General features: G+C 42.7%; 1 protein-coding gene across 6 annotated transcripts in view; it reads left to right on the top strand.

The window, feature by feature from the left end:
• Positions 1 to 24759, top strand: part of mei1 (meiotic double-stranded break formation protein 1) — a 51694-nt gene that overhangs the window by 5836 nt on the left and 21099 nt on the right. For 2 of the 6 annotated variants that reach the window (XM_027285373.1, XM_019278277.2), the window contains exons 4-19: positions 2126 to 2176; positions 3124 to 3197; positions 3955 to 4060; positions 8364 to 8573; positions 10225 to 10403; positions 11558 to 11672; positions 12072 to 12191; positions 13610 to 13709; positions 15704 to 15838; positions 16311 to 16425; positions 17065 to 17153; positions 17486 to 17633; positions 17977 to 18088; positions 19807 to 19867; positions 20585 to 20682; positions 23400 to 23580. In XM_027285373.1, coding sequence (XP_027141174.1) covers positions 2126 to 2176; positions 3124 to 3197; positions 3955 to 4060; positions 8364 to 8573; positions 10225 to 10403; positions 11558 to 11672; positions 12072 to 12191; positions 13610 to 13709; positions 15704 to 15838; positions 16311 to 16425; positions 17065 to 17153; positions 17486 to 17633; positions 17977 to 18088; positions 19807 to 19867; positions 20585 to 20682; positions 23400 to 23580 — 1894 coding nt within the window. Of the gene's footprint in view, positions 1 to 2125; positions 2177 to 3123; positions 3198 to 3954; positions 4061 to 8363; positions 8574 to 9145; positions 9215 to 10224; positions 10404 to 11557; positions 11673 to 12071; positions 12192 to 13609; positions 13710 to 15703; positions 15839 to 16310; positions 16426 to 17064; positions 17154 to 17485; positions 17634 to 17976; positions 18089 to 19806; positions 19868 to 20584; positions 20683 to 23399; positions 23581 to 24759 lie in introns of those variants that run through there. The other 4 variants (XM_027285374.1, XM_027285375.1, XM_027285376.1 and 1 more) reach the window with 4 other exon arrangements.

Raw genomic sequence — 24759 nt, 5'->3', positions numbered from 1 at the left:
CTTCTCAGATGACGCACACTAATGTGTATTTCAGCCCGTGTCAGGCCTTGATTGAAGAGAGATGCGGTGATCGATATTCTCCTGCTCCTCTGACATCGCTCCACTAAATGATGTTTCCTGCAATGATTGAATACACTAGACTATCGTTTTGTTTTCTCGAGATCTCGAATTAATTATCTCGTTATCACAGGAAAACGGAGGAAAATTGTCTCATTATCGAGGGGTGGAATAAAATGTATGCATGTATGACCCTTTAGGGCTTCCGTAATTATAAGGTATCCATTTTAACACTATATACACAGGTATTTAAATAACAGTTAAATAAAATCAGTAACAGTAAAATAGAAGTAACAGAACTATACAGTATGTAAATCTAAAACCTTTTAAACAGTTTAGTCTTTGAGAGCCTGTACAGAGAATAGACTGATTGTTTAAAGTGCTGTATGCATGTGAGGAAGATTTGACTTATGTTTTGCACAAGCAAGTTCGATAGCTAGTCTGTTATTTTGAGGGAGGAGTTGTAGAGGCTGATGCTCGCAGGTAAGAAAGACTTCTTGTGTCTCTCTGTGGAGCATCTTGGTGCCAGCAGTCTCTGACTGAAGCTGCTCCTGAGTCTGTCCAGCACCTCATGGAGTGGGTGGGAGTCATAGTCCAAGATAGCCCGCACCGTAGACAGCATCCTCCTTTCAGCGAGTCCATCTGCACCCCCACAACAACATCACCGGCCTTACGAACAAGTCTGTTAATCCTGATGGCCTCGGCTACCTTCAGAAGAAGCATCAACAGAAAGTGTGACAAAGCAGCGCACATATCCTCCATTTGATAGTGACCGTCACGCAACAACCAGCACACACACACTTCTTGCCGGCCCTGGTGTTTGCTTGTATGATCTTCTACTCTCCTTGAAACTAATCTCCGCTGGGTGAGTTCACAGTCGTGCCAGTGCTGCAGTCACATCGCTGCTTTTTTTCTGCAAGGTCAGACCTGAACAACGGAGACAATAGATCTTATCGCATTGCCCGAGCAGTAAGGGACAGAAATATTCACAATGTTCAACATTATATGGTTATATTAAATAATAATAAAAAGAAGATTTACATATGTTATGGAGTTCACCTGCTTCATTAAGTCATGGGTGTTACAGTTTGTTCCCACTGACGTAACTCGTTTCTGAGAGTCTGTGTGTTCTTTCAGATGATTTCCATCTGATTAAATATAATTTTCTGGGGCAGTACTCACTGTGTGAAAGAGATAACACAAGGTCATGGAACATTTGCAAAAAGATTTCAACTCCTGAAAAATGTAAGAATTCTTTGTCCTTGTTTGGCATCTAGTTTTATAGCATGCCGGTGACTTAGTCAGGCAAAGTCTCCGTGTATAAGTCAGAGCGGTCAACAACGTTTTATGCAACGATGAGATCACACTCATCAAGGACAGTAGCTTTATTAGCCTTCTACTGTGTTCAGTACATTATCTGCAGCATGATGAATTACTTTAGTCCTCTATAGGAGATGTAATGAGGATGGCAGCTGAAAGCACTGGTGAGTTAGTATATAAAAGTCTTGTATGCTACCACTACTATAATTATACCACCGGGTATTTTTATGTTATCACATCATCAGAGGATATTACTGATATCTTCTCCCTGCTGTGTGAATTTCATCTGGTTATTGCAGCATTTAGTATTAGTGCAACAAGAGGATGTGTGGAGAAATAGTAAGCTGGTATGACAAGACGTTACTGTTTGTATGCTTGTAGGGAAATATTTACAGCTGCAGCCATATGAAATGGTTTTTTCTTACACACTTGCTTCATGACGCTGCATGTTTTGGAAATTCAGCAAAACTACTCCAAGGTACCGTCGATGCTACATCTGTGACTGTCACACTGGTTCCATTTGGGAACAAACCGTGCAGTATGATCAATTAGACCTTGACGCTCAGCAACATAAATACTCGTATAATATCTTTGTACCTTCTTCAAGTTACCACACACCTTGACCCAGTTTGTTTCTTTTGCATGCATGAGGATCCGTTTTCTAACTTTCTTTTTCTTATTGTGCTGCTGCTGTGAGAGTTTGTGAAGTATGTCTTTTTAAAAAAAGTCGTTACTGTTCTGTCCTTAGGGATGCTTCACACTGTGGAGGACGCAGACACTCTGGAAAAGGTTGACCAAGGTGAAGAGATCTCTCTTTGTGGTTTGTGGTGATACCAAACCACAGAAACACACACACACACACACAGAAACACTATGAGTCAGTCTTTTTGTCAGACACTTGCACAGAAAGTGTGTTTTGTGTAATATTGTTTACTGCTGGTTACTAAGGTGACCGATATGGACTCCACATACTTGTTTCTAAATTTAAAATTTTTGACCTAATTTTCCAATGTTGGTATTCTTTCACTGCGGCACTGTGCAGTAACTTTTTCTACTCTGTACTCGGTGATCAGTTTAGGCTGCTGTATGCAGATTTCCCTGTGTCTTGTCTGAGTGTCGCCCTCTTTGCAGCTTGTCTCACTGCAGCTCAAGTCTCGTCTCTGTCTGTCTCTGTTTTGCTGAGTGCAAACGGCAGAATCGTTTTTATGGTTGCTGTCTTAAAATGCCTCAGGGACCACTTTGCTGTAATAGTTAGCAGAGTGCTTAAAACTCGACACTGATTGTGCTCGTCGCACAGAGAACGTGTGATGAACACATTTCTGAGACTCATTCGAGCCCTATAAAATATGCAGCCGTGATATCTGTGTATGTGCGAAGAGAGACAACGGAGAAAGAATCTTTCACAGCAGCTAAGCAGCCAATTTAATGTAAGCTTTGGCTTTAGCCCAGAGGTGTACTGCACGTTGTTCTCATGGCGATGACATCAGATGTTATGTTAATAAGCAATATGGACTGTTGGTAGCATATAACACTAGAAGTAGTCAGAGATTTAATAAGGTACAACACATATTATCACAGCTGTTCATTGATGCTGAATAAATAAATGCATCATACTGTTAGTGTGTTTTCCTCTTTCTCACAATTGCCAATATTTTCTTAGAAGAGCAGGAACTAAACTCGGCTGTAATGTTTATTTAATGAATGCTTCTCTGTTTGATTTTTTACTTGTGTGTCTGTGTGTGTCAGTACTGGTTCAGCTGCTGCTCGAGCTCCAGAGTGAGCCGTCTCTTCGCTTTGTTTTGGATGAGGTGCACAAACAGGTGAGACACACCTTAACAGACATATAGAAACCCCCACCCCCCCAAAAAAAATACCTGCTCATCGACACACGCAGGCACGGGAACATGCTCAACATCTTAAAATATTTATCAGCACTTTTATAACCAAGAACATGCCCTCCCAGGGTTGTTTAGTAAACAGACAGTGTACTTGTCTACCTCTCGCTGCTGTTGTGTCGCCTCTGGGGAAGGCAGGAGCGGAAAAGGTTTCGTTCTGTAGCCGACACTGCAGGTCGAAAAATAATAAAGCTGTGTATACTGATGATGACAGAAAAGGTATAACACCAGGTAGAGGTGCAGACAGGTCTTATTTATGTTTCTAGAATGGAGCCTGATTAGAATTTTTCAAAGGAAATGTATTTAAGGAGCGCTCTGTGGAGAATACTGATTTTTTTTTGATGCGATATGAGTGAGTAGTGAAAGAAGGGGAAAAAAAAGCTTTTCTGAGTTCTGAGAAGAATAAATTGCAGGCATTGTGTCTCAAATTAACATTTAAATAGATTTCAGTTGGAGTATTGTAGCTGGATTTGTTTTCAACAAAATGAAAACCATAAATGTTATTGTGGAAGTCACATATTTCCATGCCTGCTGTAACTGCCCCTAAAAGGTGATTTTGAAAATCCTACATAACATATCATAAACTAAAGTGCTATTGGCTTATGAATATGTGCCTGTGCCACGTTACTTTACATTGTTTTATATCTGTTATTGATTTTTATTTTGTGCGTTCCCTAAGCAGCTGAGTAACCAGCACAGCCTGAAGGGTTTCCTGCCCACCTTCAGCTTCTTGGGGAACTTAGTGGAAGCAGTCCCTGACGTGGCCCATAGTCTGGTGACTCAGTACGGTGAGACACTGCAACAGACAACCCACAGTTATGTAGGCAGTCGTGTCCAAAGGGAAACAGTGTGTTTTTTTTATGTGTGTTTTCATTTTTTCATGGTCATCACCAGAACTTATAGTCCATATCGATAAGGATTCAACAACTGGTAGCTGGTTATACACAGCAGAAATGTTCCAAAGTGTAGAGTGATGTTAGTCTTCGTCTTTCGACCGCCTGCAGTCGTCTCATCGAATTCTTCATTCAGCTTGAACTTGATCTGCGTTGCGTTGAAATTGTCAGCCGTTCATCTCGTTAAAAGGCAGCGTATTTACTTATTTAGTTAGTGAGAGATTGTCCTTGAACTCTAGCTACTGTTACCCTGCCAGTGAGGCAAATGAGCGAAAATGCCAAGTCTATATAAAGTTTATTTATATAGCCCGAAATCACAGGTCACAAATTTGTCTCAAAGGGGCTAAACAACGTGACGATGAATCCTTTTTCGACTGTAAGCTTGCTGCTCTGTAGCAGACCCTGACCTCAGGCCTCCTCGTGCAGTGGGAAAGAAAAGAGACGACACAAGAGAGAATATAGAAAACTTTGACACAGGTTGGTTTTTAGAAATTCAAGTGAGTTAGGTCCAGGACAAATCTCAGTCGGCTACCTTCACTGTGCCATCCACCAAAAAAAAGGATAGAAAAATAAAGTAACTCAGGGACAGTTCAGCCTGGAAGCTGAATTATATATATATATATATATTTTTATATCTCTAATACATATACTAAAAGTTGTACTGTGTGCATTTTTGAATTAGTCTTCCCCGAACTGAACCATGTTCTACTCCGTCTGCTTCTGAGAAATGGGGGTAAAAAAAAAAGAAGTCCCAAAACATATCCTTTCCCTGAACTTACTCAGTTCTCTCTAGCTGTTATGACCTTTTCAATTACGCTCCAGCTGCATTGAGATAACTGCGCTGTGCCCGTACTACAAATTCTATCTACATAGCCAATCCCATACCAGCTCTTGCTGAAAATAAGAAAAGCTACAAAAGTTATCCAAATGCATGTTCATCCAACCTTTCCCCTGATATACAGTGTATATATTTATATTTATATACGTACAGTTCTGCAGAGTGGTGAGGCAGAAAGATAATAATACAACCCACCGACCCTCCCACGCACAACTGTGCCGATTTAATCTCAGCTACAACCACCTGTATGATGTCTCTATACCCACTGAACCATTACACCACTCGGGTTAATGGGCATTGTTAATCAACATCAAGTGTGTGTCGTAGTATGTTTGTGTCATGCCTGAGTGCTTGTCTTCACAGGCGAGAGTGAATGTGATCCTCATGCCAAATGAGCAGGCGTCACGGTTAATGTGCTGTGCTGCGTCTGTCCACCTCTCATGTATTTTCATGAGTCTTACAAGCCTCTCCTGAGCGGTCGCAGGTAGCGGTGGGTTGCTGCGATGCTGATGCAAGATGCGGGCTGCCTCTATTGACTGTGTGTGCCTGTCTGTGGCCTGTCACTCAACGAGTCTCTGTGGGGTTGTTTGGACTAACGACAACCGCACGGCAACGACAACATGAGCCCAGAGCACCTGACACATTTTGCTCTCTCTCTCTCTCTCCATCTCCATCTCTGACCTGCTGCTGTCTATCTAACTGATTAACCCCCGTGTTTCAATCACCCATTTGCTTTTCTCTGCCCGAATCTGTCTTTTATCCCCCCCCCGCCACCTCCACACGCCACCTGTCTTCACTCCTGAATTGCAGGTGTCCTACTCCCTTTTGTCCTAGATTGAGTAGTGGATACTGACAAAATGAGGTAGCAGGGAGGGTAGACGAAGCATTAATGAGATACGGAATAAGGAAGGCAGACAAAAAGATAACAGGGAGGATAAGAGAAGGAAAGATCAATGGTACAAACTGTTTCTCACAGGTAGAGATGACCAGAGCTCTAAAATCTAACCGTTAAAATACTGTGTGTAATATTTAAGGGACCCTAATTACAGTATAACATGCATAGCCATGTTTTCATTAGTGTATAATCACCTGAAAATAAGAAATCACAGGTTCCACTGCTACTGTAATCATTTTATAATTCATTGTAATTGTACAATATGTTTGTGTTGATTTGTTCTGAGAGAGGGATCCCTCCTCTGTGGCTCTTCCTGAGGTTTCTTCCACCTTTTTTCCCTGTTAAAAGGTTTTTGTTTTTTTTTGTGGGCAAGTTTTTCCTCACTCGAACCGAGGGTCTAAGGACAGAGGGTGTCAGATTGTAAAGCCCTCCGAGGCAAAATGTGTTTTGTGACTTTGGGCTATACAAATAAAATTTGAATTGAATTGAATTGAGTTCCCTCAGAATAAACTGTTTCTATCTACAGACACATCTTCCATGGAGTCTGTCATGTTGCCCTGCCATGTTCCAGTGACAAACCAAACACTAGCTGTAGATCTGGCCTTTTGTGTTTTTCGTGTGTTTCACACCACTGTGTTTTCTCCTACATCCTTTGAAAAGGATGCCACTGAACCCGTCTCACTGCTTTCGGTGATTGAGGACATAATTTCACTGATAAGATTACACATTAATTCAGCGTTTGACGGATGAGTCTGCACTCTCGACAACAGAAACGTGAAACAAAGACATATGAAAGACAAACATAGAGATAAATAGCTTGGACTTGGGGGATTTATTTGTGTGGGCCAAACAAATGCATGTTATATGTGGGAAACGCTGGAAAATGGTACAAAGAGAGAGCAAGCTAAAGAAAGGTTTCGTTAAAGCAGGGTAAAAGCAGCGAGTGCAAAAAAACAACAAAGACATACTGTAGAAAGCAGATCACAAAGTGAACAGACCGGCAGTTCAGAGTGCAATGCGTCACAGTGGGGCAGCAAAACAGTAAACAAGGCATATGGGGATTAACCTTTGGTTTTCCCCATCAAAGAAAGCAAAAGAAAAAAATGTTCTGAATCTTCTTTTTTTTTGTTTCAGTTCTTTATACGTCCGCCTCTGTGTTCATATGCATGCCTTTAAAAAAAAACGTGTTGTTAAACAGTGGTGGAGTCTTTTTTTTTTCACCCCTCCTTTTGCCAGACTTATATTTTGTCCCCTCAATTTCCATCATCTCTGGAGGTCTTATCTCCCTCCTCCTCCTCCCCCCTCTCCCCCTTCTTCACTCTCACTCCTTCTCTCTTTATGCCTGGCTCTCATCTTAGCCGCCTCATATATTTTGGTTTAATCAAACATGTCTGGGATCCTCTCCTGGCACACATGAGTTTTGATCTGCCTCACAGAGCAGCTGGGCTTGGGCTTGGCTATCCTACTTTGTCATCTCTCTCTCTCTCTCTCTCTCTCTCTCTCTCTCTCTCTCTCTCTCTCTCTCTGCACTTAAACACTATCCATTCTTCTTTTCTCCAAATTCTTGCTCCAGCCACTTTTATCTTTCCCTGCCTGTGTCTTATCCTCCATCATGTGTACTCTCATTTTGCATAATTTGATTATATCCACATTAATGCAGTAGTTCAGTTATTATTGCTGTCATATCACTGTACAAGCATCTTTATCACTGTCTAGGTTTGTACTTTGACTTCTTCCGCTGTTGCCGGTCGATCATCTGACCTGATCTGTATTTTGTGGATGTGGTCATGGGCGGAAAGTTGCCATTTACTCAGTGAGCTGTGGTAGATGTCTGGTGGTTCATTCAGTCATTTATAATATATTCTTGATCATTTTTGAGATGCAGACTCGTATAGCAGTGCTTCTAATGCTTTTCATTTGTTTATGTGTATGCATAGATGACAAAGTTTTATGTTAGAATAAAACTGCATTCAGGTCCTCTGTAAATTTAATCCAATCTCCATGTCTCCCTTTTCCTTTTGTGACTTTCAGTCTCTGTATGGCTCTCCCTTCACACATACTCTCTCACCCTCTCTCTTTCAAAAAACTCAGCATTTCGACTTCTTAACTTTTTCTTTTGCACCATTATTCTCTCCATCAGTGTCTCTGTCTTTCTCTTTTTTCCCTTCGTGTGAATCTGAATCGAGCTTTCTCTGTCAGACAGCGTCCCCGGGAGTCTCTGCTGTAGCTGCTGTGCTCGGAGAAGAGACTACCCTCACTCTCTTCCACCTGCCATTCCACTGCGCTCTCTCCCCAATAGCCAATCTACAATAGTTTTATCTTCATGGAAACTTTCCCTCCGGTGTTGCTTTAACATTGTCTGTAAAATATTGATTTGCTCCGGTTGCCCCACATGACCATTTACGTGTTCTTTTATTCTGTTTGTTTACCTGTTTGCTCATCTGTCTCCCATCTCTGTCCACCAGTGCCCATGCTGGACCACCTGTGCTCGGCTTTGCTTTACCCAGATGAAGCTCTGAAGGCTTCGGCCCTGTACGTGTGGCTCAAACTGTTCGGGACAGCTGGGGGCTCGGCGGCCCAGTCCTTGCCCATTGCCATCAGAGACAGAGTGTGCGTCCTGCTGCTGCAGACCTTGGCCAATGCCAGCTCCCCCCAACTCATCAACAACTGTGTTGGTAAGGAAATAAAAACACCAGACATGTTGTAGACAACATCCAAACTTGGTCGTGGATGACTAAAAATAAACCATGCTGACAGAAAAGGAGTTTGCTTTAGAATAGTTTTGTATTTACAAAAGATAAATATTAATAATATTGACAATCAGTCATTTCAGTAGCTTGCATCAGCAAAGCCAGGATAAATTCTAAATATTATATATTCTCCTTCAACTGAACTGAGCCTGATTTTATAGAATGATACTTGAGAGCAACATTAGTTGCCTGGATGAAATATCGCCATTATTATCAGGCCTCATTTAGATTTATTTAAAACTAGAGTGTTCGACTGTTGGAGTAGCTTTCACCAAAAGGCTTGACATTGTTACGATCAGTACAGTACGCTTACCGTAGCTTAGGCAAGCATGAAAAACACAATTGGTAGAGTGGAGATAAGGGGAGGATGTCATTAAATATGGATGAAAATTTGAGCTGAGCACAACAACAACTAGTTTGCTGACAGTCTGAGGGAAAAGCTATTACAAATTTGTTGTCATGTATGAAACAGAGCCTCGCTCCCAGCTGCCTGAGAGCGAATAATGATGAGGACTATTAAGGTGCGGATTTAAAAGAGGACTAAAACACTAAAGCGCGGGTGACAGGTATGTTGTTTGATGTCACTTTTTTAAATGCAAAAGTAGTGAATTCACCAAATGCTGCCTTGTCATTGGAGGTCTCCACTAGTTGGTAGGGGTTATAAATAATGAGACAAGAGCTGTTTCTTCTTCATTTGTTTGTTTTTAGAAAAGCTAACAGGACATTAAAAGAACACATCCATCATTCTTCTTTCTCAGTGAAATCTACTTAAAGAGTGAGGCAACATTGAGAAAGAGGGGGGGGGATTACACAGAGATGAAAGAGAGGCTGCTATCGAAGGCTAATAAGCCTGGAGGTCTGCAGCACGTGCAATTGTTAAAAAAGAAAACAGTCATTACCTTCGGAGATCTGCAAGTTGTTTCATCACTGCGTTAACTTGGCAGAGAGTTTGGGTGCATCGTGGGTCTTCGAGTAGCCGCGGTGGCCGGTTGAGCTTTCACTGTTGTTGTTTGTGTAATTTTGAATTGATTTGATCTTAATGCTCTTACCTCCACCAGTCCCGGTGAGAACAGCATGATGGAGGAATTAAATGGGATTATTATAGTTTTTCTCCACCGCTGTGTTCGAGACATTTCCATGAAACGAAAAAATGCACTTTCTCTAATGTTTAAGAGTGATTACTCTGTCTCCACATGGCTGGAATAGAAAAATCCATACAGCATGGCAGCATTTAATGGCTAGTTACATAACTGTTTATTGCTTTGTGCGTTTGAGTTCCCATTTGTGGAACTTTTGAATCTGTCTTGCACTGTTAAAGAGGTATAATTCAGGCCCTGTGTGCTCATCTGTAATGCAGTATGACACTTCGTCAGGCCTTATTGGTGATGTTTAAATGTTTAAAGTTGCATTAGTGTAGTATGTTACCTATATATAAATATATATGTGTATGACACTGTGTCTATCCCCATGTCTTTTCTAAAACATGTTAGGATTTATAATTACGTTTGTGTACATATGGAGAATGTTGTACTTTGTCATCCGTATCTGTTTTAACACGTTGTCTTTCATCTGTCAGGTCTGTTGTGGCTGCTGGTGCAGCTGGGCGAGGCGGTGTCAGTTCTGATGAACAGTCCCAGTAATTTGATGATGTGCAGTGAGAACCAGAACAGCCGCACCAACAACAGCCAGTCCATGAGCCAAAACGAAGAGCAACAGTCCCCTGACCATTGCCCTCTGCCTCTCATACTGAAAAAGGTCTCTGTCCAAACATCCTGCTCCAGCCCCCCCAAGACCCGCATTCTGTCGCAGTGACGATAATCATAACAAGAAGTTCTAATCCTGGATTAATCTGCCTTTGAATAGGGATTCAGGGAGGGTTTAGCCTGGACAAATATTTGTGCTACATGTCTGGGAAATCAATCTAGTTTACATTACTAGTTTGATTTTCTCAGTTATTATGACTCGCATCACAGCGCAGCACGTGACGTTAGCAGTTTTTTTTTGATGATCGCTATTGTGGTTTTGAGTTTTTAGAACCAAAACAACACACAAACAAATATTCTCCAAAATCCATTTTTAATCACGCACAGCTGTGTGAGAACTTGGACTTGGTCAAACTGTTAGAAAGACAAACAGCGGGGCGGTCGGTAGCGTAGTGGGTTAAGCGGCCGCCCCGTGTGTGGAGGCTATAGTCCTCGCTGCAGCTGGCCCCAGTTCGAATCGAATGTGGATTGTTTGCTGGTTGTACTAAATGACGGCACACTGTGTCCCTCTCAGATTTTATGGAAAGTGTAACTGATTCATCCATATTCAACACAGGGGTCACTCTGGCTTCAGTGTACCTTAGTAATTTGTTATTTATAGATCACATTAACCTCACTTATAAAAACATTAAGGTAATGTAATGTGCCTCCCTCACCCAGTGCTGATCGAACGAATGAACCATGAACCAAATTAGAGTTAACCGACATTGCAACAAGTGCACTCGTACTTTTAATGTGTTTTGGGGTTTTGGTGTGAAGTCTCACTCTCACACCAAATAAATTATTTGTGGCTTAGACATTTCTGTTTGGATCATAGAAATCACACTCATTCAAATTATTTCTAATCCTCTTAATTGCTCGTAACAACTGCCCTGATATGCTGCACACGCAGGCTGACGGTGCTGCTATCTGACATCCCTTAACACATTTAGAAATGAACCGCGTCGCATAGACGGTGTACTAAAGACGAGAGCCAGACGGCTGGCAAATATTGCCGCATCTCTTATGTCATTAGCAAGCTGGCAGTGTTGGAAAAAAGCTATACTTTATGTATGTCAAACACCGGGAGCCCTGCGCACCATTTGAACGCCGCGTGTCTTCGATGAGCGGTGTATTCTAATTAAGCCCATAAAATGTGTTTTCCAGTTGCTGCTGAGTGGCGATGAGACGTTGCAGACGACCAGCGCAAAGTGTATTGCATCCGTCCTGGTTCATTCTCCCAGTCAGTGCAGCACTCCTTTCATCAAGGCCGACGTACCTGGTGATATGCACACTGAGACACACAAACACAGTGGCTGGGATATGCTTGCCGTACAAGCTATCGCCTCTACAAATATTTCCTCTGCTGTCTGCTACGTTTCCTTTTGACTCCCTCGCTTTGTCTTCATTTTTGTTATTTCTCTCGCCAGCTCTCTGTGTATCTCTATTTTTTTTGTCTTTGTTGCTTTCTCCTCTGTTTCTCTCTTTCTCCTGAATTTCAGAATATAATGAGGCTTTTACAAAAACAATATTGCCATCCTTTGTTGTGTATCATGCTAAATGTGCAAACAAACATTACACCCTGTTTTGAAAGCAGTGTTACGATGCTCGAGTATTTAGTATTGTTCACTCTCTTTCTCGATTAATATTATTGCCCTCCGTCTCTCTTTTCCCCTCATAGAGTTTCTGTTTGACCGTCTGGCCAGTAGCAGCAGCGAGGTGCTGCTGTGGTCTGTCTACAGCTGTTTGGTGTTACTGACTGAAGACCCACTCTTCTTCTCCCAGTGTCACTCCGTCTACGGTGAGAGAGGGCACTTTCCCAGATCGAAAACAGATCCTGAGGCATGATTATGTCACCCTTGTTTGTGTGTGTTAGATCTGTTTGTGATGGTGTCCCTGTAGGTTTTGGATATTTGATGAAAAGACAGGTCATGGACTGTGTATACAAAAATTACGTAATTTTTCTGTGACAAGTGATGAGAGGTTTTAATAATCCTGCCAAAGTGGAGCAGTTTGTCTGTGCCTGTGTGACTCAATCATTCTTTCTTTTTCAGTTCAGTGCCACACTAAACTCCTATATCAGCCTACATGTGTCTCATGATTGAGCCGACCTCGTGTTTTAGTGCCTTTATTTGTCATCTGTGATGTGAAAACACACAGTCAAGTGCGGAGTAAAAGCCTTAAAATTGCCCAGCCTTAAATCCCAGTGTTCTGACGGGAGTGTCTCTCCTGCTGGGCTGCTGACAGCTCTGTCAGCTAAAGAGTCAATCACAGTGGCCGGCAGCAGCAGAGGAGGTTGTACCACCGCCTGGTTTGAAAGTGGTTTAGCCGATTTCACTGACAGTCATCACTGCAAGCTTAGAGTGCCGGAGCTGTCACTGCCCTGCCTCGCTGACCTGAGTCATGCTCCTCTCTGTCTCTATCACCCTTTCCTGCCTAGTTAGTTTTGCGGTCATCTTGAGACTTGGCTTGTAAAGTTTATAGCCTGCCATGCTGTCCCTACTGCACTCCTCTATGTACAGTGATGCAGCTTGAAAAACCCAAAGTGCAGACTTGACTTCTTCTGAACTGATGACTCGAATCATCGAACTTTAAGGGTCAGCCCTTGATTTTTTTAGTCATTTTCACACCCTCCAAGCATCACACTACTGCACGGGGATGAACTAGACACATGGTGCCATTATAATCTCAGACTATCAGACTAAAATATTGGCAGACATGTCCATATTTTGCATCCCTAATGAGGTGTACAGTATGCGTTTGAATGCCTTTAGTGTCTGCCATTAAAGTAGAATGGCTTTTCTTTTTTTTTAAAACTCCACTCCTTTAGACAAAACACTTAATTTAGCAGTACACAGGATATCTGGTGTAACCACTCCTTGTGCTATTAAGTTCCTGCTCTAGTTCTCTATAAACATGAGATCAGTGCAGCAGATTCTGTGTAGCGGTAAATTAGAAAAGATGTACCACCGCCACTGTTTGTTTGACATGTGACGGTGTGTGCGCGTGCTTTACAAGCGTTGCCAGTCATTTTAATGCACGCAGTCACTGTAGCCTGTGAAGTAGTGAAACATCAGTCAAAGCGCTGTCATAACTTTGGCATTGAGCAAGATTAGACAAATGTGTGTGTGTTGTGGGGTTCCTGTTCGCCTGCTCATGTGCAAAGTTGAGTCATGTATTGCCGTGACACAATGAGCTGTGTGTGTTTGTGTTTGTTAGGTATTGAGTCCCTGGTGCGAAGTCTGAAGGAAGCTCTGCGGCTGACCAACCTGGAAGTGCCGAAACAAGGTCTGCTGCTCCTCACAGAGATACTGGAAAGGTGAGACAGCTCGGTAATGTTTTGTTTTTTTTAGTTGTCCCACTGCCAAAGTGATTCCACTGCACTGGATGTGCAGCTCCCTTCCCCTTGCTTACTGACTAAAACTGACGTCACAGCTCCTCTACACTTCAAACAGAGCACAGCTGCAGCAGATAAGAATAATTATGGCACCCTATGTATAAATGTTAAAGGGTCAGTTCAGCTAAACCACAAAAAAAAAAGAGTTTATGCATTAATGTTTTGGGATATCTGCTGCTGAATAAGATTGAAAAGTTTCTTAAAAAATGAATGTCCTGGTTATTCTGGATGATTCAGTAAATAACTTTATACATCATAACTGCAACATATAATTCTCAGTGCAGGTTGTAATTGTGTTCAGACAGAATCAGGCACTGCGGTGAAACGCAGCAGTGGAGAGGGTGAGGAGGGCTGCTGGGGTTGTGTCTATATGTGCTGAATGTAACCACCGTGAAACAATCAGGGAATAACTTTTTATTACGCTGATTAATTTGCTATATCGTGGCTGGGGCTCGCTCACTCTCAATCACTGTCTGTGTTTGTTGACCAAAGCTCTCTTTCTCAACAGGTAGAGTATCAGAGTTTAGTCCATGAATCCACCTGGATGGTCTCAGTTTCAGAGACGTTTCAGGCTGACTGTGGAGGGTCAGATTAACGTCGGGCTCTTTCCAAAAGTTTGATCTTTGTCAGACACTCCTGCAGCGTGGACTGTCGCAGCCAAAACGGATGATGACCCTCACTCAAATGACAGCTCCAGATCCTGTCTGAACCACACACGCAATAATGCCAATGATTATTTACACCACTGTATTTTTGTACACAAACTCAATAGCATGCACGACCTGAGCTACACCTCAAACATGAAGAAGCGACCTCCAGTCAGAAATGTTAAATACAGTGCACGAGGAAGCTTAATTATATTTGAATTAACTGTCCGCTGGCTCGCGGATGGAAATATATCACGAGCTGGTAAAACACTGTCATGATATTTCTGCAAGGTTCACATAATTTTAATTGAATGTTCCACCCGTCACATAGCAATGATACAGAGGATACGGGACTTCAAATGACGAGGGAAATTTGTCCTTTTACGCTGAGTGGGACGGTGAAAAAAAAAGAGTTAGACCAGAGCAGTGCTGAGCAAGCAAAAATGTGTGTGTGTGTGTGTGTGTGAGAGAGAGAGAGAGAGAGAGAGTGTTACCCAGTTTGGGTTGTAACATGCCTCATTACAGAACATCTATGGGAGTTAGTGCCTTTTGTGTTTGTGTGTGCACACCTGCTGTTATGTGTGTCGTCGCCGTCAACAGTTAACCCTCTGCAGTCAGAGCAATCGCACATGATCGATACGGCCATTGATCGGACCACAGAGGGTTAAACATTACCGCGTGTGTGCTGCTTGTGTGCACCTTTATGTGCATGCATGTGTTATTTAGGATGTCGATGCGACTGCTGTTGTGGCAACAGGGGAGTCAGTCTACAGCTGTTGTGGCGCTGGCTGCGTCATGGACAAGATACTCTGGTGATCTTTGTAACGCCAATAGGTCAGCACTATTTGTTTATTATGTGTACCTGCCATAGAAGAGAGAGAAAATAAGAGGCGGTGAGCGAGAGACCGACTCAGCAACAACAGTCACTGCTGGTATTGGCACAGCGAGCCAAAGAGTGATAGATAGATGAGGCAAAAGAGCAGACTGTCAGCTTTTTGATCGGCCTCTATTGACATCCATGTCAAAAACACACATCAGCAAAAATGGCTGAAAGGCCGCTCCCTTTTCTTTGTACTAATTTGAACCAAGTTTGCAGTGACTCATCTATAAGATACTATACATTTTTTAAATCTTCCTATTTAATCATTTGCTTAAAACATAGAAATTATTACATATGTCCTGTTCCTTAAGCTTTCAAGGCTACAAATTTGTCTGTGACAAGCTTGCACTGTCATTTTTAATGCCGTACGTATGTGTGTATGTGTACAGGCAGCCCGCTACTGCACGTCTCTTCCCCAGTGGTCCGGGGTTTGTGGCAGTTTCAGAGGCCGTAGTAGCTGGAGTATCTTCCACCTGCCTGCTGGTAGCCACGCAGGCTGCCAACGCTGCCTCCGCCCTATTCAGGTATACACAAACACATACTGTAGATACATAAATAAGTTGCATATCGTCAAGGACACTCGTGTAGGGAGTTCTTTAGTAGAGAAGTCTGGGAAGTCTCAGTAGAGGAATGAAGCAGTGTATATTAATCACATGTCAGTTGCTCACAAAATCACTTCCATTCATCAGCGGATGAACTCTTATACATACAGAGGCAACCTGCATCTGTATGCTGCACAGAAATAAACACACACTCACTCAGAGACGCATATATTTACTTGTAGATAAATTTAGCTAGGTGCTTTTTTTTTTTTAAGGACACTTCAGCTTTATACCTTCTGGCAAACCCATACTATGAGCTGCACTCATTCACACACAAACTCTTCCCTTCACCATCCTCCCTCCCTCCCCACCTACTTAAAACCATCCCACAGCGTTGTGTAATTTAATGTCGGGTGTTTCTATAAACCGCTGCCACTCTCTCTCAATTCTGCAGACTGAACCACCAGTCCAGACCAGTACAGTACCGGGAGATTGAGCGATTGATAGAGGCCCTCACTAACAAATTCCCAGAGCTGCCGCTACCCTCTTCTGCTCACAGTCGAGGCTCCGTGAGTTTGTTTTGCTTCATGTTTTATTGATGGGAAAATAAAGTTACAAACATACACACAACTCAAGAACTGGGTGACGAGATCCGTCCTCTTGTCATGAGTCTCCACAGACTGTTTTCCGTGAGTTATCAGTGCCATTAGAAAAACAACGCTGACATATGTCACCGACGCTGTCTAGCAACATGTCACCCAGTATGTGATTGACATGTTCGATCAAGGGTGACTCATCGTTCCATGAAGGAATGATGGTCTTATTCTGTTTTTTCATAGCTGTCCCTCATTTCTGAATCAGGATTCCTGTCTGAAACTAAAGGAAAACTGGAGCATCGTGTCTGTGACAAACACGGCGATGTGACTGTCAGCAGGATATGACTGGTTGTCAACAATAAATTTATTTCTCTTTAATCACACTGAGGCACCATATAGATACAAGATTTGTCTTTCATACAAGGTGTCAGTGCGACCTGTGAATTTTTACTTTCTCGCTCGGTCTTATATAATCTGTTTGGATGACGTGTAAGATTGTTTTCTTTGAGATGTTATCTAATGTTTTTGAATTTGCTCGTCTCTTGGGCTTCTTCTCTTTTCCCCTCACGCTGTTTCTTTTATTTTTCTCTCTCCATCTCTCTCATCCTCCAGGGAAGGAAGAGGTCAGACTCCAGCAGCCAGACTTCCAGATCCGAAGGATTTCTGCTCCAGGCCCTGGTCTGTTTTCAGGCTGCCTGCAGGTCAGTGCATTGTCCAGTCACATGTTCAAAGAGTTTAATGGGATCATTGAGACAAGAGCGAAGAAACAGACTCACTAATGAACAGACAAAGTGTTCAGTCTTTGGCTGTTCTCTTAAAAATATCCATCTTAACAAGTTCGACCTCAGGTCTTAAGTTTTGTTTTCTCATATCAATTAGAAAATTGTATTTGATCAAGATGTGAGTATTGTAATTAATATTTTTAGAGTTTTTCAGCTGGAATGTATATGAGGGCGTTCTCCCTGGTGTACCTGTATTTGTGCGTGGGTGTGCTTGCCTCTATTCTCTGCATTTACATATGTGTGTGTCCAAGGTTGGCTGAGGAGTGTGCATCGGATCCTCTTCTGAAGGAGAACGCGTTCACAGCTCCGTCTAGACACGGCGACGCACAGGACTCGCTGGAGTCGCTGTGTCAGTGTCTGCTACGCTGCTGTGACTCTGTCTGGATCCCGACCGTCATTGTGAGAGCACACAGCACAGACGCACGCGTCCGATTCATTATCGAGCTCAGCGTAAAAAAACTTCTACCTTTCTGTCACACGCAACCGAGCACTTGAGAAAATGATCCTGCAATTCGCCACATCTCTTTTCTGAGAAACATGTTACAATGATTACTGTGCGCTTGTGCGGCACTTCCTCTAAATTACTGTATTAATATCACAGCCACAAAGCCTTTTGTCTTCACTACGTTTGTATTCATGTAGACATGTGATCGATATCTGTGTTATGTATTTCTAAAGTTCATCCATCAGGCAGAAACAGTCTGTGATTTCCTCTTTTGTGTGTGTGTGTGTGTGCGTGTAGAGGATGTGCGGGCGTGCACACAGTGCTCAGATGCTGCAGTACTTCTACTCGACCCTATCTTACCAGTTCACCCTCCTTCCATCTCTCATGCCTGCCTTTGCAAATAAGCTGGGTGAGTTGGACGACACTGTATAACTTCAAAGCAACAGCAAGTTTCTCCAGAATCAGATATTCTGTCTTCTGGTTTTATGGCAGCGTGCTGGCGTGCTGTGGTTTCTCCCCTTTTTGCACACGCAAATTTGCAGGTTGGGCGTTATGGCAACACTGTTGTTGGTATCTGACGAACATTTGCCTAAGCTGGTCAACACTGGCTGGTGTAGTAGCAGACGAAATTCATCTGTGTTCTCTGAAAGGCTTCTAAACAAGACAGGCTGACAGTCCCTGTGATATTATGAATAAAAAGTCATGAAATACAATACTGATAACAAAGAGCCCTCATGAAACATATTTGGCAGAGTCGGTGACAAATGACAGGTGTGGATTTTGGTAAATAAGCTGCTGAGTGAAACAATAAAAGACTTCACAGTGGATTTATTTGAATGTTTCTGATGGATGTCAGTAGTGAACCGACTTCAGATCTATGTGTGATAGCTGACACAGGCCACAGAGTTCATGTTTTTATATTAGACCCACCTTTGAAGTCTTGTTACTGCCGGATTTGCACAGAGCGCTGCTGGTCCTGCTGGCAACATATAGCACCAGCCCCATGCTGCCATGAAGCTGGAGGCCTCTCTGTGTTTAGCCGACGTGGGAATACAAAATAAAACCATACTAACCAAATTTATTTTTAAAGAGGTCTGCTGTTTTATTGCTGATCTTGCCCACGGCACATTTTGGAGTTTAAATGTCTAACTAAATTAAATAAGCACAAACAGAAGGAATTTCACTACAGTCCTCAGCTCCCCAGCAAAACAGCAATAAACCTCATTTAATTTCATTATCACGTAACAGATTGTCTTCTCCTCTGCACCACTGAACATTTCTGTTTCTGTACGGTAATGTTTTCAAAAATAAAATCCATATTGTGTGCACTTTAAGATGCCAGAAACATCAATGCCAACAGATGATTCAGCTCTAATCAGAGATAGAGCCGAACACTTGAGTGTCGACTTGATGAAATTTCATATCTGTAGGGGAAAAGTAAACATCTGGCCAGAGCTGGAAGTCCACACGACGACGATTATTGACAGGAAACTTGTTGGCATCTATCCACAGCCGGCTTGGTGGCATTAAAAAGAAACTTAAGCTTTATATTTATGCTGCAAGCAGTTAACAGAACGGATACGGCTGTGCAGTACCTTGGCGTAGATCCACGAGAGAGTGAGTTGGTCGCTTTATGGAATTAATACTTCCCTCAAATAAGCGAGGACTGTTCTGTCTCGCTCGCGGCACTGAAGCAGCCAATACATTAAATACAGCTTTACGATTTCGCTTTTTTCTCTCTCGTAGAATTAAAACAGGACGACGCTCCCATTATCTCCGGTGAAGCCAAATGATGAGCTGAAGGGAAACGTAGCTTGAAAACTAATGTGGGAATAAAAGATGACGGTTTGGGGATCATGAACTCAGACTGAATCATGCATAATGATGACAGGGCTCTTCCTTTACCTCCCTCTGTCTTTGTCTTTGTCCTCCTTTTACTTCTTAACCATTGAATTTTCATACTATAATTATGTTTTTGTTTGTCTTCTGCCTGTTTTGTACTGTATAAATGTTGTTGTTCTATTGAAAGGTGTTATATAAATCGTGTTTTTATTAGATTCCCTCTCCTCTTGCTTATTTTTTAGTCTCCTTCCTTTTATTCTGCTCTTCACCTCCTCTTCCCTGCAGCGTCGTCTGGTTTCTACAGGCTGGCTCTGGAACACAAAGGGCTCTTCTGTGCGGGAAACAGGTACTGTACAGCGTAAGAGGATAACCTGAGGACACACACACACACACCAATTAACAAAGCACTGCTGTCTGCAAAGTTTAGCGGTGTGTTAGTGTGTGTATGATGTGTGTTAGTGTGTGTGTGGTAACCATGGTGCCTCAGAAAGTCGAGTTCTTATTATTGGAGCACATTGAACAATGAGACAGATAACACGACTGAGGCGTCTGTCATTTCTGAGTCACCCTGTCTGCTTCTTTGCTGTTTTTTTTCTTTTTCCAATAAGCCAGTCTTCTCAGCAGTGCGTCTGTCTCAGAGCAACGGATCTGCAGCTTCAAAGTCTACTTTGTGTGTGTGTGTTAAGAGTTTTGTTTTGTGTATGTAAGCGTGTGTGCTTTTGTGGGTGTATGTGTTAGTGTGGTCATAAATGTGGGTTTAGGCCCTCCTGCACTGAGCTGTAATGAAACTGAACCATGTCGTGCTTGTGTTTCATATTCGAAAGGATGAAGTCAAGGCACATCCTGCCCTGTCTGTGACGGTTCACTGTTTTGACCGTACATTGTGGAGGAAGTCTGTTTGTCTCAGGAGCCCTTGTTCTTTCTTCATTTTTCCTTGTATTCAGATTTGTTTTCTCTCTGTGTGTCTTTGTGTGTGTGTGTGTGTGTGTGTGTGTGTGTGTGTGTGTGCGTGTGTGTGTGTGTGTGTGTGTGTGTTTATCCCCCCCCTCACCAATTCTTTCAGGAACCCAAATCTGAATGCATCTAGCTGCGGTTTTCTACAGAAACTCAGTATCTGTCTGCTCTCCCAGTCAGACCCCGCTTTTGGCGCTTACCAGCATGGTAGGCAAATACACGCACACACACACACACACACACACTTGCACCACACATTACACTATGTGCAGTACCGGTAATCTCCTTTTGTTCCTGTCAGCTTCCAAGCAATGATGTCACACCACCAGTTATCAAAGAGTGTTGAAGTGTTGAACAGAGGTGTTGGTACTGTTCAGCACGGTTCAGCGGGTTTGTTATGTGAAAAGAAGGTCAGCTCATATATATATATATATATATATATTCCCATTCCAAGCTGAACGCATAAAGATATTATAAAGGTATTATGTGTGGATTTTGTCACCATATGTTTAGTTTCCTTTGTTTTGCATGCTCCCTCTTCGTCTCTCTTCTCTATCTTTTCACTTTAAACGTCACTAACATTAAAGAATCTCCTGGACACACACGCCCGTTCCCTGACGTTAAGTCACACCTGACACATTCAACGCGACAAGCTCACGATGCCGCCGTGGAAACACGTCTGCAAAGCCACTACATATTGTGCCGAATAAAAAAAAATATATAAAAACACTACTGTAAACACGTTGAATGTGTGAAACGGCCTTGATTCGAACACTGAAACAGTGTTTACCTGCTGATTGCTGAGTGAAAGAGCTGATGCCGAGTCTCTTAAATGTCAGTGCACATTGTGACAACACGGATGACGCTTCGAGTTAAAGGGGCATTGCTTGTGTGATTATGCAAGACTGAAGTAAACGGTACTAAAGAAAAGAAAAGCACAACAATGTTTCGTCGGAAGCTGCTCTTGTTCCCGGGAGACACGAGTAAAATATTTCTTTGAGGTAGTGAGATATAAGAGTTGTACGAGTAGGTGTGTGTGTGTTTGTTCACGTGTGTTTGTGGCTGCGAATAGAACTAGACTGTTGTTTGTTCCTTTTTCTGTCTGTCAACATCTTCCTCCCTTTCATCACCCGCATCTGTTTCACTTTCAGACTCTCTCACATTTTTCTTTGCCCTCATCTTAAATTTTCAAGTTCAAGTTATATTTTTATTTGATTTTATATTACCCAGGACATGTTTTTACTGTTTCTATACACTCTCATGCACATTTATTTACTCTCTGATATAATATCAAAGAGTATTTTTTCTGATAATTGCAACAGCAGCTGTGTGAGCGTTCAAGAAAACTTTTCCATCCTCTATTATCTTCTGTTGATCAAAACCCGAGCAGGAGGCGACATGTCACTGCAGCCTGCTTTCTGGGTCTGTTTGTCGCCTTTCTCCCATCTGTTGTTGTCTCCTTCTCGTCTGTCTGTCCTCACTTGTGAGACAATCTTCCATTTTTTTCTTCCCGCCTCTCTTCTCGACCGGTTCCCTGGAGGTGACGGCTGCATCGCTGCCCTCTGATTTCCAAACAATACCGTCTATATCTTATTTGTTCTGCACAGTGGCCCCTCTGGACCGCAGTATTCTCCGCCTGCAGCCTTCTACAAGATGTCCACCTCCCCATTTGGTTCCTGTTTATATTTATCTCTTCTCCTCTCTCTGTATTTTTGCAACTCCCCATTCCCTTCTTCACTTTGTTTTCCTCTCTCGGCTGATTGGTAGTTTTGCTCCCTGCAGACCTTTCTGTGGCTTTATAGCCTCTGTGTAGCCATGCATCAGTGGCCCCTGTCTCTGTCTGCCATCTCCATGTGCCTTCTTTGTCATCCTTTTCTTTTCCCTGCCCCTGCTCTCTTGTGATTCACTCATGTTTCCTTCCTCGCTCCTCTATTAAAGTAACCTCTTTTTCCTCCAGACCTGCGAGAGGCTGGATTGCACAGGCGTCATTTTCTCGATTCAGCAGCATGTTTCAGCGGCCCTCTTTTTTTCTGCTTCCCCTTCTCTTTCTGTGTCATTCTCCTCCCGTTCTTTATAAGCTGCATCTCATTTTCGTCTCCCTCTCTCCTAGTCTTCCGTTTTCTCACTCCTCTCTCTCTCTCTCTCCAGTTCCCTGAAGATAACCCAGATATTCTCTCTCTCTCTCTCCAGTTCCCTGAAGATAACCCAGATATGGAGACGGTGCACCTAGTCCTTCTGCTTTAGCTGTTTCATCTGAATTCCCTGTTGTGCTTCACGTCTCTCATTGTCTTTTTTTTTCCTCTTGCCTTTTTATTAAGTATTGTTTTATTTACACATCATTTCTTTTGCCCCCTGTCCGACCCTCTCCAGTCCTCCAGTCCTTAAAGAGTTGAAATCCCTCCTCCTCCTCGGCACTATATCACACTCTTTCTCCTTCATCTCGCTCTCTCTTGCAGTCTCACTTCTCCTCCTCGCTGTCCTCTTTTCGTGCACCTGTCGTTCCACTCTCATCTTGTTTTCTTATTCTTTAGGGACCTTATTTTGTCATTTTTAACTTTGAGATATTACATAACATGGCAAAGAATGCATGACATCTATGGCTTGCTTAATGATGATATTGGCTTTATGTTTAGATACAGCGGAGTTCACTGGAAAAGTGTGTAATCGTTGTAAACCCACTCGTTCTCGCCCCCATATGTTTTTTTTTTTTGGCTTTAGTCATAAACACAGTGTTGGTGAGTAATGCTCATTTATAAAAGATGCCTCAGGGCCTCTTCTGCTGCAGTTTACTATATTCCCTCAATTTCTTCACTTCGTTCACATCCTTTCCCTCCTCTTCCTTCTCTTTCTTCTCTTATTATTTGAATTGATTAACCATTTTTCTGCTTCCTGCTTTCTGTTTTATTCCCTTTCTCATCCCCCAGATGTTAAAGAGGTGGAGAATCTTCTGCTCCACAACCTTCCCTCTCTGTGTTTTCGTCTGTCAGACTGGCCCTCCCTGCTGCGTGAGGACCCAGGGCTGCAGCTGTGTGAATATAAAGGACCAAGGGCTACTCAGTACTGTCTGCTGATAATGCTTCATCTTGCCTTGCAGCAAGGAGACAGGTAATACAATGTATACACTCACACACACAGTCTGGATGTCTGGAGACAACACAGAATGGCATCAAGCAACAGAAAACACAGATTTCACTCACATTTCAGACATGCACACGAGTTCAGAGTTGGAAAACAGACTGGTATTGGTATTTTTTTTGTGGACAAGACATTAACAAATAAATATTTCAGCATCACTAAAAAGCATTTCGCTGATACAAATTCTAAGCACATGGGCCCGGTGCTGCTGCAGACTGGTTTAGTAAGAAGGGGGAGCAAAGTTTGATCCAGAAATACTGACTTTGTTCTCCCACAGCAGCATCCATTAGCACTGCAAAAGCTGTCTTTGAGCAGGACAGGGATTTTTCTGATTTAGTGGCTGCTCGGTAGCTCTCGGTAGAGCTGTATTACCTGTCTCTGTAGGGAGTCAGTGTAAGGAGTAAAGTGTCACCATAGCTCTCTCTACTCTGTGGCGAGTATGACTCGACAACAGTGACAGAATCAAATCTGGATATACTTTAAGGATGTCTAATATTTGACACTAAAAGTAGCCTTTAGAAAACATTAATGAGGTTGATATAAAGACCAAACTGAGACAGTTTTTGTCATTCGACCAAGCTGATGTTTATTTTGAAGCTTCTTTCACATTCCTCTGATGTGGCCCTCAAGAGCAGAAAACAAATATTTGAGCTCTATCACTTGAAAAAACCAAACTCCCAGATGATAGCTAGTGTCAACACATCAATGTATTTCCATAAAAGCGGCTGGTTTCGCATGGCGCTGTGTGGCGGTGCTCCCCCCCCCCCCCCCGCTCTAGCGGCCCGTCGGGGGTGTTTTGAAGTATTTTATGACCTCAGCTGTGCGTCATCTTCTTTGGAAACTTTAATCTGTCCTTCTGCGGAACATCGGCTCTGTATTACCCCCCAGGGAAGGGGATGAAAGCCTCTCCCTGCCACGGTGTGGTCTCATCAAGATTAATGGGAGCTGCGGCCAGAGATTTACATAGTGTGGGAGGGCAGAGTGTGTGTGTACTCAGGGATATGACTGTGAATCTGTTGGTATACATTCTGTTTGACTGTGTTTGGTTATGCGTGTATTGTCACATCAACATGCCCCTGAAGCACTTTTTTCTGCTCTGCACACACAGTTTGTGTGTTTGACATTCAAATATATACACGAGTCTGCGTG

This window comes from Larimichthys crocea, chromosome XII (assembly GCF_000972845.2).
Source record: "Larimichthys crocea isolate SSNF chromosome XII, L_crocea_2.0, whole genome shotgun sequence".
Taxonomy (NCBI): Eukaryota; Metazoa; Chordata; class Actinopteri; family Sciaenidae; genus Larimichthys; species Larimichthys crocea.
Note: the sequence above shows the minus strand (reverse complement) of the source record. Positions and strands in the feature narration are given on the sequence as shown.